Consider the following 16,157-nt stretch of genomic DNA (forward strand, 5'->3'; position numbering starts at 1 on the left):
GAAAAAATAGTAAATCCATCTGATAACAGCCGGATTTCAAAAATCAAATTTAACCGGAATGTAGCCGGTTCAAAACCGGACATTCCGGTCCAGACGGCAGAGCGGCCGGAGGCCAGATGGTGGCACGGTGTGGAGACGAAGCCGGGAGGAAGAAGGCTCTGTTTTCTCCTCCCAGGCTTTTCTCCATCGCGGTTCACAAAAAAATCCTTAAGGGTCCATGAGGGGGAGTGGTCCACGGGTCCATGGGAGTTTAAAAACAAGTCAGCCGTAACCATTTAAATGGGATTAGTCAAATAGGAAATGGGTTAGCCCATTTTGAAATAAAGCAAGCCTATTTGGTTCTAAACCAAATTGACAGCCCATTTGAATGATTTTTGACCCGAAAAAATTCCACATGAGTCCGACTCATGAGAGATACAATTAGGTCCAGTTTCGGCTCGATCCAAGTCCGACTTAGATCAGAACAAATACGAAATTAAATCCTAATTAAATCATGATCGAGCCCAATTACACTAATTTAGACCCAATCAAATCCAATTTCAACAATTGAGTCCTGATCAAGTTCAATTATATTAATTATAACTTGATTGACCCGAAATACAGACTTAATTAGTTGTTCATCCATGAAATTTAGCATATACCTCATGTTCAGTGCTAGCTGAACATAGACAGAACCAAATTCCAAATGACCCTCAATTTAATTCTTAATTAAATTGGGTCAAGACCTTCCTACTTAGCTTGACTAATGTGCGTGACTCCGATAAGTTCGAACACTAAGCCGGTAGTACATGGACTACTCCATGCACTAATCGAGGTGACCATCTAGCAATGATACCCGACGTCCGGATAGGTCAAATATGCAAAGCAACATTCAAGAACCTAGACGTATGGTTGTTGCATAATTCATCCCTATGACCATCGATGCTCAAGATGACCTCAGAGTGGACTGTCGAACTCTGGGTCCGGTCATCCATAGTGTATTTCAATTAATCAAATCAAGTGACCATCACTTGGTTTACCCTGGCCAAGGTTTTACTGAATTGAAATACAGCGAGACATCAACTCCTATAATCTGGAGCGGTCAATCCCATCTTGACTCGTACACAGACTTCGCGAGTACTTGACTGCACCCAGCATCCTTCCGATCCCTGAATTAGAAATTCAGGTCATCCAGTGCCTAAGTACAGTAAGTTGCTTGCAAGTCACCGGGACAGTCTCAGGTCTAAGGGGTACTTATGCCCATACGTTTTGCGAGCTAACTCCCGACAGTGGAGTGCTACGCAGGTGAGTCACTGTTCAGTGATGATGTACTCCTACATCTCACCTGTATGCCATACAGTGTCTCCACACTTCTTGGTTTAAGAGGACAACCAACTAAATGACACACAACGACCTATACTTGACATAGCTATTGTCACAGCTCATCATTTGGTCGCGAACTGGTTTAAGGACTAAATGATAAAACCTTTTTTATCCACTAAATTAGTCCTAAGGACTTCATCATAATACACAGGAGTTCAATTTGAAGATGTAACACTTGTGATGAATAGAAAATTGCCAGAATAAATTTTTATTCATTTTAATAAAATATATACATAATCCAATTTCTTACAATTAAAAATTGGCTTTGGGACACAATTTCCAACACCATGCACATCACGACTTAACTCTTGTAAGAAAATGGAATCCATGCATTGTATTCAGAAAATGAGATTCTTTGAAACCACTATATTCACTTTAGTTTTACCTATGTTTTTGCATAGCCAGTTTAAAAAGTTTTTGTTGCTTGTCATATCTCATCCATAATAGATAATGTTATAAATTTCTGGTATGAAAATAAAGTCCATTGACTTTGCAATGCCATTTTTTTATGTATCTTATCTTTCAACGATCATCTTGCAAACTATGAGTTACTGTCCAGTGTTGGATTGTGACCACCTAAACATCTAATATAATTTTAAAGTAAACAACACAGGATACCTCAACATATGACTTCTATCAGATATTGGAGACCTGGATAGAGTCACAATTTCAGATATTGGAGACCTGGATAAAAACTGCAATAGTACTATTCAGATAACAGTGACTATAACCATCTTTGTAAGTGTCACAATTTCATGGATCTTGAATGCATAGAGAAAAGAAATTATTGCAAGGCCTCTGTAGCTTAGTAGCAGGAATAATCTATATATGGTAACCTGCCTGTTTTGGAATTTTTCCAGAAGTTTGAACCTGCACCCACTTCCTAAGTTTCTTACTTCAAGTGTTTCTTTTTTGAAAAAATCTGCTTCTGCACGCCAGCACTCAAAGCCTATCCCACCTCCTGCACCTGCTCCTGATTTTGGCAGCTAAACTTTATACATACAGCCATTCTTGACATATAGTTTTTGTAATTCATCTATACTTTGCATATCCTTTTGTAAGAGAAGGGGGTGGAACTATATTTTGTATCTTCTGATACAATAGGTTTTGCTACTTGACAATGTTCCAAGTTAGATGGCAAGCCCCTTTGTTGCCAACTTCTGACTGGGTCATTATTCCAATTCTAGAGTTGACAGTTAATCTCAGTTTGAGAGCTGGTCGTTGAACTTAGGAAGGCTTTAGTGAATCATAATGTGATCAAATATACATAGAAAAAGGCTCCAGACCAAGGTATGTGTTACCGACCGAACCGACGTACCGGTGGAGACCGGTACCAGTTCGGTACCGATTGGAATCGGTACCGAATTGGTTCAGAAAAAAAAAGAAAAGGCGCGGACGCACGCACGTCCGTGTTTTGCCACAGAGTGGCATTAAAAGCCCATGCAGGCTGCTCCGCGTGGGCTCACTGCCCTGCGCGGAGAACCGCGCGCGCGAGGTTCCTTGCGCGTCGACACGCGGTTCGCACCACGTGGAGCGCGCGCGGGCGCGAGTCGGGGACGCGTTTCCCCACTCGCGCCCGCACCCCCGTGTGCGGGCGCTATTCCCTCGGCCTCTCTTTTTTTTCTTCTCTTTTTTCCCATTCTCCTCTTCTTCCCGAGTCGTTCTCTTTTCTTCCCCTCTCCTCCTCTCTTCTCTCGTTCCCCCCTTCTCCTGCAAGCAAGGGAGGTCTTCTTCCCCGCGAGGTGCTCGGGAGGAAGAAAGAGGCCTGGTAGTCTTCTTCCCCGCAGGAGAGGTCTTCTTCTCCCCTTCGATAGGTAGTCTTTACCACTCTCTTCTTTTTTCTCTTTTTCCTCTTCTTTCTTCCTCCTTTTTCCTCTTCTTCTTCCCCGCGAGTACCGGTGCAAACCGGTGCGGTTCACACCGGTACCGGGCTTGTACTGGTGCGAACCCCACCGATACCGGCTTGTACTGGTGCGAGCACCGGTACGGGCAAGGAACCGTTCGGTTGGGGCCAGAACTGAATTCTATGGCTATACCATACCGGTGGCCGGCACCGGTATGGTACAGACTGAACCAGTCGATTCCGACCAGTTCACCAGACCTTGCTCCAGATTGAATTTTAAAGGTAAACTTCATGGTAGTGATTCCTCTACATTCATAAATTGTACTAACTTTTCAAAAATCTTGCATATAATAAGGCATCGTGTATTTTATTGAGAACCCGCAGCAGTTTCTATGCCCATAAGTCAAGGGGATAGTGAGTTACATCAGCCTGCTATTTTCTATAATATAAAAATTCATATTTTGCAATATTTAAGCCTTCAGAATCAAAGAACTATAACAGTTAACATTTTTGATTTCTTTTTAAACCATTTATGTATGCTATCTTCGCTTAAAGCCTGCGATACCTCATTTTTTTCCTGCACATAATTCACATGCGACAACCTGAATACTAGAACAGGATCAGAGGTGCTGGAGAACTTATAACATATATCCGAACATTAAAAATGTATAGCTGGGAGCATCTATTCACCAAGCGTTTGATGGAAAGAAGAGCGATGGAAGTGCAACACCTCTCAGTATGTGGCACTTAGTTTCACCTAAAAGAAATTTATCATTGCTTTAGAATTTATATGCTGAAAATCAAAGCTACCATTTCTAGACAAGGAAATACTTGGATGCATGGTGTGTATTTTTCTGGGCAACAACACCGACACTTTTCTCTCTATTTACATTTGGCGTCTTCGCACTGATGGGTCACTCATTAAGTGCTGCTACGGTAACAAAATGACGCTTATTGTTCCATTTGTATGATATTTTATTTGTCAAAACACTTTGGACTTTAGTTGTAATTTGTGTATCAAAATGCCTCCAAATTTATCTTCTTGCAGGTTTTCACTTGTGTAGCCCTTTTCAACACATTGATCTCTCCTTTAAATTCTTTCCCTTGGGTGATCAATGGATTGATTGATGTAAGTTGTTCGTTTGTTATTTTCTATTTTATTATTATTATCATATTAGAGGTATGTTGTTCAAAATGCTCCATTTAATGTGAAATACATCACAGGCCATGATATCTTCCAGGCGATTGAGCAAATATTTGTCTTGTCCTGAGCATAATTCTGAATGTGAGCAGTCTTCTGGTGGACGACTAAACACATACGGTCCCTCACCTTGTCTCTTTGAAAGTGAGGTTGATGCTGGTGCTAATCCCAAAGCTATTGTTTTCCAAAATGCAAGTTGTGTTTGGTCTAGCAGCTATGAGGTGGGGAATAGTGTAATCTTGGATGGCATCTCACTGGACTTTCCAAAGGGCATCTTTGTTGCTATAATTGGAGAGGTGAGTGTATTAACTTTTTTTTTTGAAGGTTTTTGCTGAATTTGAAGAAGGAATTGGATTTCATTGACTACTACATCAGCACTTAATTATTCATAAGCTTGCTTTTGATGACTTCTGTAATTGTCTATGGAGAATCTTTGAACTACCTTGGCTTTAGGTCATATTTGTATGAATCGTAACAAGTTTCAAGTCAGGATGATCGCTTGTTAGGAAAAATAAATCTTAGAGATCTGCCAAGCTTGCTCAAGTGTCTTTTATAATGGTCTATGGGAGATGTTCAAATGACCTTGGTTTTAGGTCATAATTATATGAATGATAACAAGTTTCAGGTTGGAAGTATTACTAGTTAGAAAAATGAATCTTAAGGATGTGGACCAACTTTCTTTGAGCAAGATGAAAGCCATAAATGTTGTGTCTGTAAGGTTATTGTGTAATGGATTTGGAAAGAAACAAAAAAGATCTGGTAATTTCTTGCTAAATTGGCTGACTGTTGACTCTTCTATTAGGATTTATAGTATTGTATATTGTTCTTATGGACATTGATGTTAAAATATGGAGTTCCCTCTTGATCAAAAAGGCCCTAAATGATCTGGATGTAATCCTTGTATCGGCATTAGTTATATATTATCGATCATACAACCCCTTATATCATTAAATATCACCCAATCATTTTTAGCAACATATTAAACTTTATAAGTACAATTTCTATATATTGTTTGATTATATGACTTATATAACTACGTAGTCCTTAAGCATATAAATTTAACAAGTTATTGCAGTTTTTAACTTCCAAAAGCAAAAGAAAGAGTATTGGACTTTGTGAAGTTAAAAGCAAATGACATGTTTAAACCCATGGTTGAAAATATTTTTCGTAGTATACTCAACCCCCAAAAAAGAATAATTCAATTGATATATAAGAGTTGCTATCAAATTTGGACCCATTCCATAAAATATAAGGGAGCTAATAACGATGTTAAGGATTTCATAAAATACTAAGAAAGATGTTAAAAGGATAGTAAGGCTAATAATTTATATGATAGGTTGGATTCAAAAGAAAGTGAGAATGGATTTTACAAAACAGCTAAAGATAGACAAAGGATCAGGGTCGGTGGAACCGTCCCGAATCGAGTGGTTCCGGCCGTTCCAAGCCATACCGGCGGGTCACGGGTACGCTTCCAGCAACGAAAACGAAATTCATTGCTGGAGTCAGAGAAGGAGAAGAAAAGAGAAAGCGAGTGAAGGAGGGAGGGAGAGGGAGAGGGAGAGGGCGGGACGGTGGCGGAGGGCTGATGGAGGCTGTGGCCGGTTTTTCTTTTTCAAACGAAATGGGAGTCCGACCGCGGCCTTAAAAATTTGCGATTTTTAAGTGAAGTCGGCAAATTGCGAAATTTTTAAAAATCGTAAATTTTTAAGGTTGCGGCTGGACCTGTGTTTCATTCGAACAGAAAAACGGGTCGCGGCCTCGCCTCCGCCGGCGTCCGCCACCCTCCACCGGCCTCCCTCCCTCTCTCCCCCTTCTCTCTCTCTTTTTCTCTCTTCTACGATCTGTGTGCCCTCTTCTCCGTCGATACAGGCCTGGCATGGCCCGTACCAACTCGTGCCGCCGGAGAACCGGTACGGTGCCCCGTATCGGTTCCACCGACTTTGCAAAGGACAAACTAATGATGTTGATCAAGTTAAATGTATTTAAAGTGAGGAAAATAAGATATTAGTTAAAGATGAGGAAATTAAATAGAGATGGAGACATTATTTTGAAAAATTGTTAAATAAGGATTTTATGGAAGAGATCTTTATTAAAAAAGTACAATTAGGGAGAAGTCAAGGTTTTATTTGTACAATTAATAAAAGCAAATTGGAGATAGCTTTGAGAAGAATGCAAAAAATTAAAGGCATCAGGGCCAGATGAAATACTTATTGAGATTTGAAAAATTATAGGAGATATTGGCTTAAATCGGCTTACTAATCTATTTAATGAAACCATGAAAACTAAGAAAATGCTAGATGATTAGAGAAATATTGTTGGATTGGTCTATAAAGGTAATGTACAAAATTGTTCTAATTATTGGAAAATTAAGCTTATGGGTCATTGTGAACAAAAAGAACCGTTTCAAATAATCAATTTGGATTTTGCTTGAAAGATCTATAGTGGTGGGGCTAGCTTTGTACTGAGACAATTGGTAGAAAAATATAGAGAAAAGGGAAAAATCTATATATGGTGTTTATTGATTTAGAGAAAGTTTATGATAAAGGTGCCAAGAAGAGTGATCTCATGGGCTTTAAGAAGGAAGGGTGTCTAGCAAGTATTATAAGAAACTAAATGAGTTGCATGCATATATATTATATCGAATCTAATTTATTAGCCATGAATTTACATTATGTTTGTGGTCTCAGTATTTTGTTTATTATTTTTGCCTTGTACACTTGGTTGTTGGTTGTCTGTTTTCAGGTTGGTTCTGGCAAGTCATCCTTGTTAAATTCTATTCTGGGAGAGATGCATCTTATTCGTGGTGTTATACAAGCCTGTGGGTCAATAGCATATGTGCCACAGGTTATCCTTGCATTTCTAGTTCAAATGAAACTATAATCATAGTAGAAAATTTTTATGATTGTTGTTACGGGTCAATGTAGGTTCCTTGGATCCAGTCTGGTTCAGTTCGTGACAATATTTTGTTTGGAAAGGAGTATGATGCTAGAAGGTGGACTTTAGTATATGTAACATTTTACTCCTTTTTATCAGAAATTGCCTTCATTAAATGTTTATTTTTGTTTTCATTTCAAGCAAGCCTTGCTTTAATATTTTTATAGAGGTTGAAATCTTGTTCTGTTGTAAGTTAATTCTACTGTAGTTCTACAAAATGCCTGGCAGAAATGTTTTTCTGTTGCACTTCCTGATTGATATTTGGAATTTTATTTTAAAACAGGTACAGAGAAGTATTACAGGCATGTGCACTTGACATTGACATTTCACTGATGATTGGAGGTGATCTAGCATATATTGGAGAGAAAGGAGTCAACTTATCTGGTGGGCAGAGAGCCCGTCTCGCATTGGCAAGGTGAAGTCTCATTTATGCAGAAATTGTCATTATGAGGTTTAGACCACTGTCTGTTAACCTTAAAACTACCTTAAAACATTGCAGGGCTGTCTATTGTGACTCTGACATATACTTGCTTGACGATATACTTAGCGCAGTTGATTCGCAGGTTGCTTGCTGGATTTTACAGAGAACTATACTGGGTCCTTTAATGAATCAAAAAACACGGGTACTATGTACCCATAATGTTCAGGTTTGCTTTTAGGAGATCCTTCACCATTATTTTGCTTGATGTAATAAGTTATATGTTAAGTTTTATTGTAATGGTCAAATGAATAAAAAATTAATGTTTTTTTTTAATAATGTCGTGCATTCCTGATAATTTCATGGACAATAAAGTTGCCGCTTTGCTCGTTTCACTTTTTCTTATCAGTGCTGACATAATATCATCACGACATATGTCAGTACATGTACCAACTAGTTTTACTTTTTATATGGTTACAATTTGTTTTACTTGGATACTCCATCTATACATATAGTTATTAAAGAGTTGTAATAATATTAATAGTCTCCTGAAGATGGTCGATAACATTAAATTTTTCTGCTATGAAACAGATGAAGGAAAAAATTACTTTTTTCTGTCTTTATACAGGCAATTTCTTCTGCAGATATGATTGTGATCATGGATAGAGGACATGTAAAGTGGGCTGGAATGTCAGCCAATTTCTTAGTGTCACCATATTTGGCAACTTATGTACCAAATAATTCAAAGTTCCCATCATCTCAATTGTTAGGAAAAGAAAGCATGATATGTGCTTCTGATGAATTGAGGTCTAATGTTCTGCTAGAGAGTGGTTTCGTAGCAACTTCTGAGGAAGCACAAGAGACTGCTGAAACAGAGTTTAGAAAAGAGGGAAGAGTTGAACTTAGTGTTTATAAGTGAGTGATTATTTCATTAAAGTTTGTGCCAGTTTAAACCAAAATATCTAAATTGTTATATATTATTATGCCAGTGAAATTTATTGGTTTGTTCTCTCAACTTTTTCCTTGTATGACTGAAAAGTCATTGTCTTCACTTCAACAGGAGTTATGCTACCTTTGCCAGCTGGCCTGTTGTTTTTGTCATATGTGTTTCAGCATTTTTTATGCAAGCATCTCGCAATGGAAATGATCTCTGGCTATCGCACTGGGTTGATAATACCACCGGAACTGAGAACACAAGATTTTATCTGGTAAGGTTTGCATCTTTTCATTCATCCAACTTGCTATCAAGAGCTGGTTATGCCATCTATGAAAATGTTGTAATAATATGTTGTTTATATGTTGAAAATCTACTTGATGGAAGGAACACATATTCTTACATAGCATAGTAGTTGAGTTTTGATTGTTTCTATAGGTTATTCTCTCCATCTTTGGCTTGGTGAATTCCCTTTTCACTTTAGCAAGGGCATTCTCATTTTCATACGGTGGTCTACGTGCTGCAGTTCAGGTGCATACCAAGCTTCTGAATAAGCTTGTCGATGCACCTGTACATTTTTTTGATCAGAATCCTAGTGGGCGAATACTCAACAGGTTATGATTAGTATGGTTTTTTAAAAGCTTCTTGCTGTTCAAAAATTCCTACTCAACAAATTCTATTATTCTATGCAGATTGTCCTCAGATTTGTACACACTTGATGATTCTCTTCCTTTTATTCTCAACATCCTCCTAGCCAATTTCTATAGTCTATTGGGCATTGTGGTGGTTTTGTCCTATGTGCAGGTAACATAACTCTTTGTTATATAGATACAACATCAAATTTGATATTATTCTCCATTATCAAAAATTTTGCATCAAATTAACTCTGCTTGTCATCCTTACATAACATTGTGCAGATAATTTTCTTGCTTTTGTTGTTTCCATTGTGGTATGTTTACAGAAAATTGCAGGTACTTATCCTCCCACGTTTTTCTTCTGATTGTCATAAGCTATTTCATTTCCTAGTTTCTATAAGATAAGTGTCAAACTGATAAAGGCCTATATTTTGGGATATATATATATATATATATATATATATATATATATATATATCAGATCTAAATAATATTTTATTAACGTCCAACCCAAAGGCTTAAGTTAGCAGGTGGAGAGGCCTATGAGTATTTTATGCCATCAAAGGTACTTTGCCTATCCAATCTGGGACTATTCCCATTCTCCAACATGACTAACACCCCCTCTCATGTGTTGAGTTTGGAAGGATGGACATGTGGATTCGTAAGTGGGAGCATGGAGATGTTGGTAGACAAGGAAGACAGTTGGACAGTTGGCCACTTGGCCCTCATACCATATTAAATTATTTGACCAAAGGCTTAAGCTAGTAGGTTAATACCAACAAAGGTCCTTTACCTATTCGATGTGGGACTATTGCTATTCCCCAACAATTTGTACCTTCTATTTATTTTTTAAGGTCAATTAACGTTATGGCAAGCTTTCAAATGCCGATATCCTCTAAAGAACAGACCCTCCTCCTAAAATGTAATTTACTATTGCAATGGAAATAACAGGGTCCAGCCTAACTGGTTTTTATCAGAATGAAATATTGGACTGTTGTTTGCCATTTTAATGTTAAGTAATGGACATTAATGACAAAATAATTTGTTTTTTGACAAAATGATATATTATTTTTTGAACTTGTTTCAAGTTTTGGACTTGAAAAAGGAAAAATATTCACTGTATGTAGTCATATAAAGAGCTGAGGGATAGTTTAATTGTCATGATTGTCGTACAGTTCTACTATAGGTCCACGTCACGTGAACTGAGGCGGCTTGATAGTGTTTCTCGCTCACCTATCTATTCATGTTTCACGGAAACATTGGATGGCTCATCAACTATAAGGGCGTTCAGAAAAGAGGTAAAATATGGTATCCTAGTTTCGTTCGGGCAACCTCATTATCAAATTTAGTCATTTTATTATTTATTATCTATTGTTACTCTCTATTAGGCATATCTTATTGCAGTATGTTGCTAAATCATGTGATTTTGGTTGATGTTTTTTTTTTAAGAAAAATGGTCATTAGAACCCCTATCTAAGACAATCCCTCAGGGTGGCTGAGATATCCATATACGTTAGTTGAGTTACATGAACCGATAATAAGATTTTGAAGACCAATCCATATTTATGCCTTGGCACTGTCCCTAGTTGGGAAGTCAGTCAGCTACAGCATTAACTTCTCTACATATATTCTCTATCTTGACTTCTTCAAAAGCTACAAAAGTATCAAAATGTCCTCTATGATAAGTCGTATCATCCAAGGGATTTGGTCACCTTGATGCAGTATAGAAAGAAGGGTGAGCAAATCTGTTATGGTTCTGAATCTTCTGTATCCCTGTACAATGGCAATTTGCATGGCCTCCCTGATTGCCCAAGACTCTGCAAATAGAGGACCATGTTCAGACACTGATTCATGTTTTATGACATTATCAACAATCCTAAAACCTGTCACAAGAAATATTGTGCAATGCATTCACAATAGTTACTCTAGTATAGATGAGATGGTTACGTTGCTATTAAAAATTATCTACAAGCCTCTAATGAAACTTAAAATAATTTAATATAGATGGGATGATTACATTGGCGGTTAAGGCAAAAAGAGAATGCTGTAGAAGACTATCTAAATGGAGGAATGGAGGCACATATGAAGGCTATGAGCCTATGAGGTGGCTAAGAAGGAATTAAGAAAGTGGTACGAGAAGGTAGGTTCAAGATGCATGAAGAGTTATATAAGTTAGAAACTAAATTTGGGGGAAAAGATTCCTATAAGATTGCAAGACTAAGAGAAAGGAAAACTAGAGACTTGACTCAGGTTAAATGCATCAAAGATGAGGAGCAAAGAGTTTTCGTAAAGGAAGGTGGACCAAAGAAAGATGGAGAGGTTATTTTGATAAGCTATGTAATGGAAGTTAAGACAATTTAGGATACCTTACTAGTTCCATTGAGGATAGAAATGTTAAGTTATATGTAGAATTAGAGTATCTGAGGTAAATGAGGCATGAAATGGATGAAAATAAGAAAAATGGCTGGATCTGATGGAATCCATATTCAAGTTTGGAAGTGTTTAGTGATGTGGGACTAACTTTGTTGACAAATTTATTTGATAAAATTTTAGAGAATGATAAGATACCTGGTGAATGGAGGAAGAGCATTATAATCAATGTATAAGAAAAAAGGTGATATTAAAAATTATCTACAAGCATCTAATGAAACTTAAAAATTTTTTAGGCCTAATTTTCTTTTGAACATTCTTGAATCTGCATGTACTTTTTAGGGAAAAATTGAATCCCTAGTAACACGCCCAATATTTATGTTGGCACCAGCAGGGTCTATATTGGCAAATATCTAAATATTAGTTATATATGACATGTACATATTTTAACAGTTGCATGTATTTGTGATCAGCTGTGCAGATATCATATTATATTAATAGTGGTCAAGTAAATGAATTTGTTCATCTTTTACCACGGTTATGATATTTAAGCACCATCCAAGCATTACTATATCCAGGCATTACCTCCCACACTGTAAAGAGAACATGAAAGTAGCCTAGCAAATTCATCACATAATCATGTCCTCTTATAATGGGTGAGAGTTCCTAGAACTTACAGTTTTGATTTCAAATGGTGTGAGTTCTCAATAGCTATAAGCAAGGTTCGCCGTACCAATACTGGACCCCGTACCGGTGCCACACTAGTATAGTGTTGGTACGGTACGATACGGTAGGAATTTTTTTGGCATACCAAGGGTCAGTACGCAGCCCGTACCGGTATCAAATTGGTACAGTATTGTATATCCGGTACCATCTGGTATGGTATGGCATACCATGGCTATAAGTAATATCAAGCATGTGAAGAGTTTAATTATGCAAATTTAGGATGGCATGAATGATAGATATCTTTCTTGTGAAGTCGATTTGAAGGCCTGCAGCTTGCTTTAGCATAATTTTTAATACTTCCAATAATTTCGTTTTGACTTCCAAATTTTAATAAAACTTTCAGAACTTCTATTTTGAGACATAAATTTTTCACCTAATGAGGTAAATGGACAGGAATTTTTCCTGGCTAGATTCATGGAGCATATCACATTGTATCAGCAAACTTCCTATTCCGAACGAACAGCAAGTTTGTGGCTCTCTCTGCGACTCCAAGTATGGTTCTTTCTTTTTTATTATTTTTAGCAGTACATATTCATTCTGTACTATTGAACTCCCTTGCATATAATCAGCCACTTGAAGCAGCTGGTTGTATAGGATATTTAGCTTTCGTCACTAATAGTGGTTGTTTTCAAGAGTCATATTTGTTGCAATGACCAGAGAAATGTTTTAGTTGCTGGCAGCATTTGTTATTTTATTCATTGCCGTGATGGCTGTTGTTGGCTGCCGTGGCAATTTTCCACTTAGCTTTGGTACACCTGGACTGGTAAGTTTTCCCATGAAACATATTCTTGACTGTTAAAAGCCACATTCTTTAGGTCTTAATTTCAGCAAATGAGCAAAGTCGATATTTGTAGAGGTCATCTCAAACTTATGCCTGTCTAAAACTTAGGGATAGTTTGATTGACTGCAGGTAGGCTTGGCCCTGTCTTATGCAGCGCCAGTTGTCTCATTGTTGAGCAGTTTTCTTACTAGTTTCACAGAGACAGAGAAGGAAATGGTTTCTGTTGAGAGGGTGGTTGAGGTGAATTGATAATCTTTATATGGTTCATTCAAATGTTGACCTATCACTGATGCATTTTCTACTTTTTGTAGTACATGGATATTCCTCAAGAAGGACTTCAGGGATCACGATCTGTGCATCCAGAATGGCCTATGCAAGGACAGATTGAATTTGAACATGTTACTCTTAGATATAAGCCATCATTGCCAGCTGCTCTAAATGATGTTTCATTTTATATTGCAGCAGGCATGCAGGTCAGTGCATTGTGGAGATCTGTTACAGAAATGCAAACATCAATTTAGTTGATAGATTGCACTATGGATGCATGTTATCTGATCAGTGCTTCAGGTGTTATTGCACTTGCTTTTGAGATTGTTTGCAGTATCTTTTCTGACCATTGTTTATTATACCATGCTAGGTCGGAGTTGTTGGAAGGACAGGAGCTGGAAAATCCAGTTTACTTAATGCACTCTTTCGCCTTACTCCCATTTGTAATGGGCACATTTTAGTTGATGGCGTTGATGTGGCTGATATTTCTGTCAGGAATCTTCGTGGACATTTTGCAGTGGTTCCCCAAAGCCCATTCTTATTCGAAGGCTCTCTAAGGTACCTCCAAGCAATGAAGTTTGTATTATGATCCCTCTAAAAGATTAGTTTTTCTTTTTTTCTATGTTTCTCAAATTAACATGTTTGTAGTCTTTTTAATGCATGGGATTTTAGTACATAACATGTACCATGTACTTCCTATTTCATGTATTTAATTTTAAGCATGCAAGGTTTTTAATTTTGTCTTCCGCATGTCCTAGGGAAAACCTAGACCCATCTGGTATGACAACAGATGAAAAAATCTGGGAAGCTCTTCAGAAATGCCATATTAAAGCTGAGATAGAATTAGCTGGTGGACTTGACCTTCCTGTAAAAGAAAGCGGCACATCATTTTCAGTTGGTCAGTGGCAGCTTATATGCCTTGCACGGGCAATTGTTAAGTCTTCTAAGGTAAGACACTCCAATATGACTTATCATGCATAAGAAATTAAGAATTGTAACTTTGTAGGTATTTAATGTATTCTGTCTGTATAGAAATATAATACATATGAACAGCTGTAGTATGCATGCCTTCACCTAAATGCAACCACAGGAAGTTCCTAAATCAACATTTTCTCCTGTTTGCTTATTGTTTCTCAATTATACTGGCATTATTAATTGATTTGCCTGGGTCTGTTTATATATGAATTAGTACAACATAAACATCCTCCACAAAGCCATTGACCAGTATAGCTTCTGAACAGAGCACACATTATTTTGTGTTTGACATTAGTTTCTCCTCTTTGGATATGGTTTAGTTGTTATACTGGTGCTGCTAATACTAACAATGGGTTTTGTAAACATTTTCTCCTGTTTGGGAATAGTTTCTTATTTGCTTCATTATACTGTGCTATGCGTACATATGCCTGTACCTGTTTAGCTATGTGACAGATAAATCTGGATTTGTTTAGATTAAAAAAAGTACAACATAGGGAACTTCCCAAAGCTGTGTTCCTCAATTGTTGACCAGTATAATTTCCTAGGAATGTGGGCAGGAGTTTATGTTTGCTATTAGCTTTAACAAAATATTATATGGGATATTAAACCTTGGAGCATATGTTCTCAAATTTCCGAGATAATTTTGCTGCAGCGAAATGAATAACATGATGGAGCTTCTACTACTTTGGTTGATAGGACTCTTCCGACTTCTAGATTTATTTTTTTGAGCAGTTGTTTTAGTAGGATGTGTAGACTATTGCTGAGAGTTTCTAGTTTAATTTATGGTGAAAATTATAGTGATTGGGTGTTGGCTGTGGGATTAAACAGTAAACAGGGGAAAATAAAGACTGAGGTAGTGAGATCAATATATATTTCACCTGAAAGGACAACCAAATTTAATTAAAGTTAATTCTTGCCTTTCCTATGGCTACTTATTTCCTGGAAGGCTGTAGCTGTTTTACTTTATTTTGCATAATTATTTGTCTATTTAGCTTACCAATGTGGATGTAATGAAGTTCAGTCAAACCAACATTTAAGCTATGAAGAGTGTTGCCAAAAACAGCTGTTGAGCAAAATGTGGTTTCATCATAATAGTGCACTTTCTGCAGAACCAGTGACTATTGTGCATGTTGCAACATGTAGTGGGCGGATGAGGATGTTGCCATTGTTGTGGAATATGACACAACAGATGTGATTCTTACTCCTTGTTGTGGAATATGACAATCAAGTGGGTCATGTGGATGGTAGGCTACCTGGCATGAATACTTCATGCCAGTCAGTGATCATGTTGCAAGATTTTGACCACTATATGGTAGATGTTGCCATTGACTGAAATCATGCAGACCTGAGGTCACACAGGTAGAAACCAATGACACAAATTGACATCAGATTTGTCAATCTCCAATACGAAGTCTGAATCTGTATCAAGCTTGGAAAGTAATTCTATTGCTTTACACCATGAAGTTTGTAGATGCAAGGCCGCATTGTTTGCAAGAAAATCCACTATTGTGGAAAAATGCCCTACATATATAATTACAAAGGCTATAACCCTCCATGTTCTGTCTCCAACAATTTTCTTAAATATTCTATATGTGGCGGAAAAGTTTCAGTTCTTAAGCAAGGGGCGCACATGCTCGCTCTCATGCCATGATGGTCAATTTATATGTGTTTTTTCCTCTTCTCAATTGATAATGCATCCATCAACAATTGA

At 37.4% G+C, this 16,157-nt stretch overlaps 1 protein-coding gene across 8 annotated transcripts in view; it reads left to right on the forward strand.

Annotated features, from left to right (window-relative positions):
- The window catches only part of LOC120103695 (ABC transporter C family member 13-like), a 45,558-nt gene that overhangs the window by 26,079 nt on the left and 3,322 nt on the right, over positions 1-16,157 (forward strand). For 4 of the 8 annotated variants that reach the window (XM_039126415.1, XM_039126410.1, XM_039126419.1 and 1 more), the window contains 20 exons: positions 3,824-3,941; positions 4,025-4,141; positions 4,254-4,334; positions 4,430-4,702; positions 7,149-7,250; positions 7,331-7,398; positions 7,624-7,755; positions 7,840-7,987; positions 8,387-8,673; positions 8,819-8,966; positions 9,131-9,306; positions 9,385-9,496; positions 9,610-9,663; positions 10,503-10,625; positions 12,817-12,915; positions 13,094-13,186; positions 13,334-13,444; positions 13,516-13,677; positions 13,842-14,029; positions 14,230-14,419. In XM_039126415.1, the coding sequence (XP_038982343.1) occupies positions 3,824-3,941; positions 4,025-4,141; positions 4,254-4,334; positions 4,430-4,702; positions 7,149-7,250; positions 7,331-7,398; positions 7,624-7,755; positions 7,840-7,987; positions 8,387-8,673; positions 8,819-8,966; positions 9,131-9,306; positions 9,385-9,496; positions 9,610-9,663; positions 10,503-10,625; positions 12,817-12,915; positions 13,094-13,186; positions 13,334-13,444; positions 13,516-13,677; positions 13,842-14,029; positions 14,230-14,419 (2,782 nt within the window). Of the gene's footprint in view, positions 1-3,823; positions 3,942-4,024; positions 4,142-4,253; positions 4,335-4,429; positions 4,703-7,148; positions 7,251-7,330; positions 7,399-7,623; positions 7,756-7,839; positions 7,988-8,386; positions 8,674-8,818; positions 8,967-9,130; positions 9,307-9,384; positions 9,497-9,609; positions 9,664-10,502; positions 10,626-12,816; positions 12,916-13,080; positions 13,187-13,318; positions 13,445-13,515; positions 13,678-13,841; positions 14,030-14,229; positions 14,420-16,157 lie in introns of those variants that run through there. The other 4 variants (XM_039126414.1, XR_005511897.1, XM_039126432.1 and 1 more) reach the window with 4 other exon arrangements.

Source organism: Phoenix dactylifera, chromosome 1, assembly GCF_009389715.1.
Source record: "Phoenix dactylifera cultivar Barhee BC4 chromosome 1, palm_55x_up_171113_PBpolish2nd_filt_p, whole genome shotgun sequence".
Classification (NCBI taxonomy): Eukaryota; Viridiplantae; Streptophyta; class Magnoliopsida; order Arecales; family Arecaceae; genus Phoenix; species Phoenix dactylifera.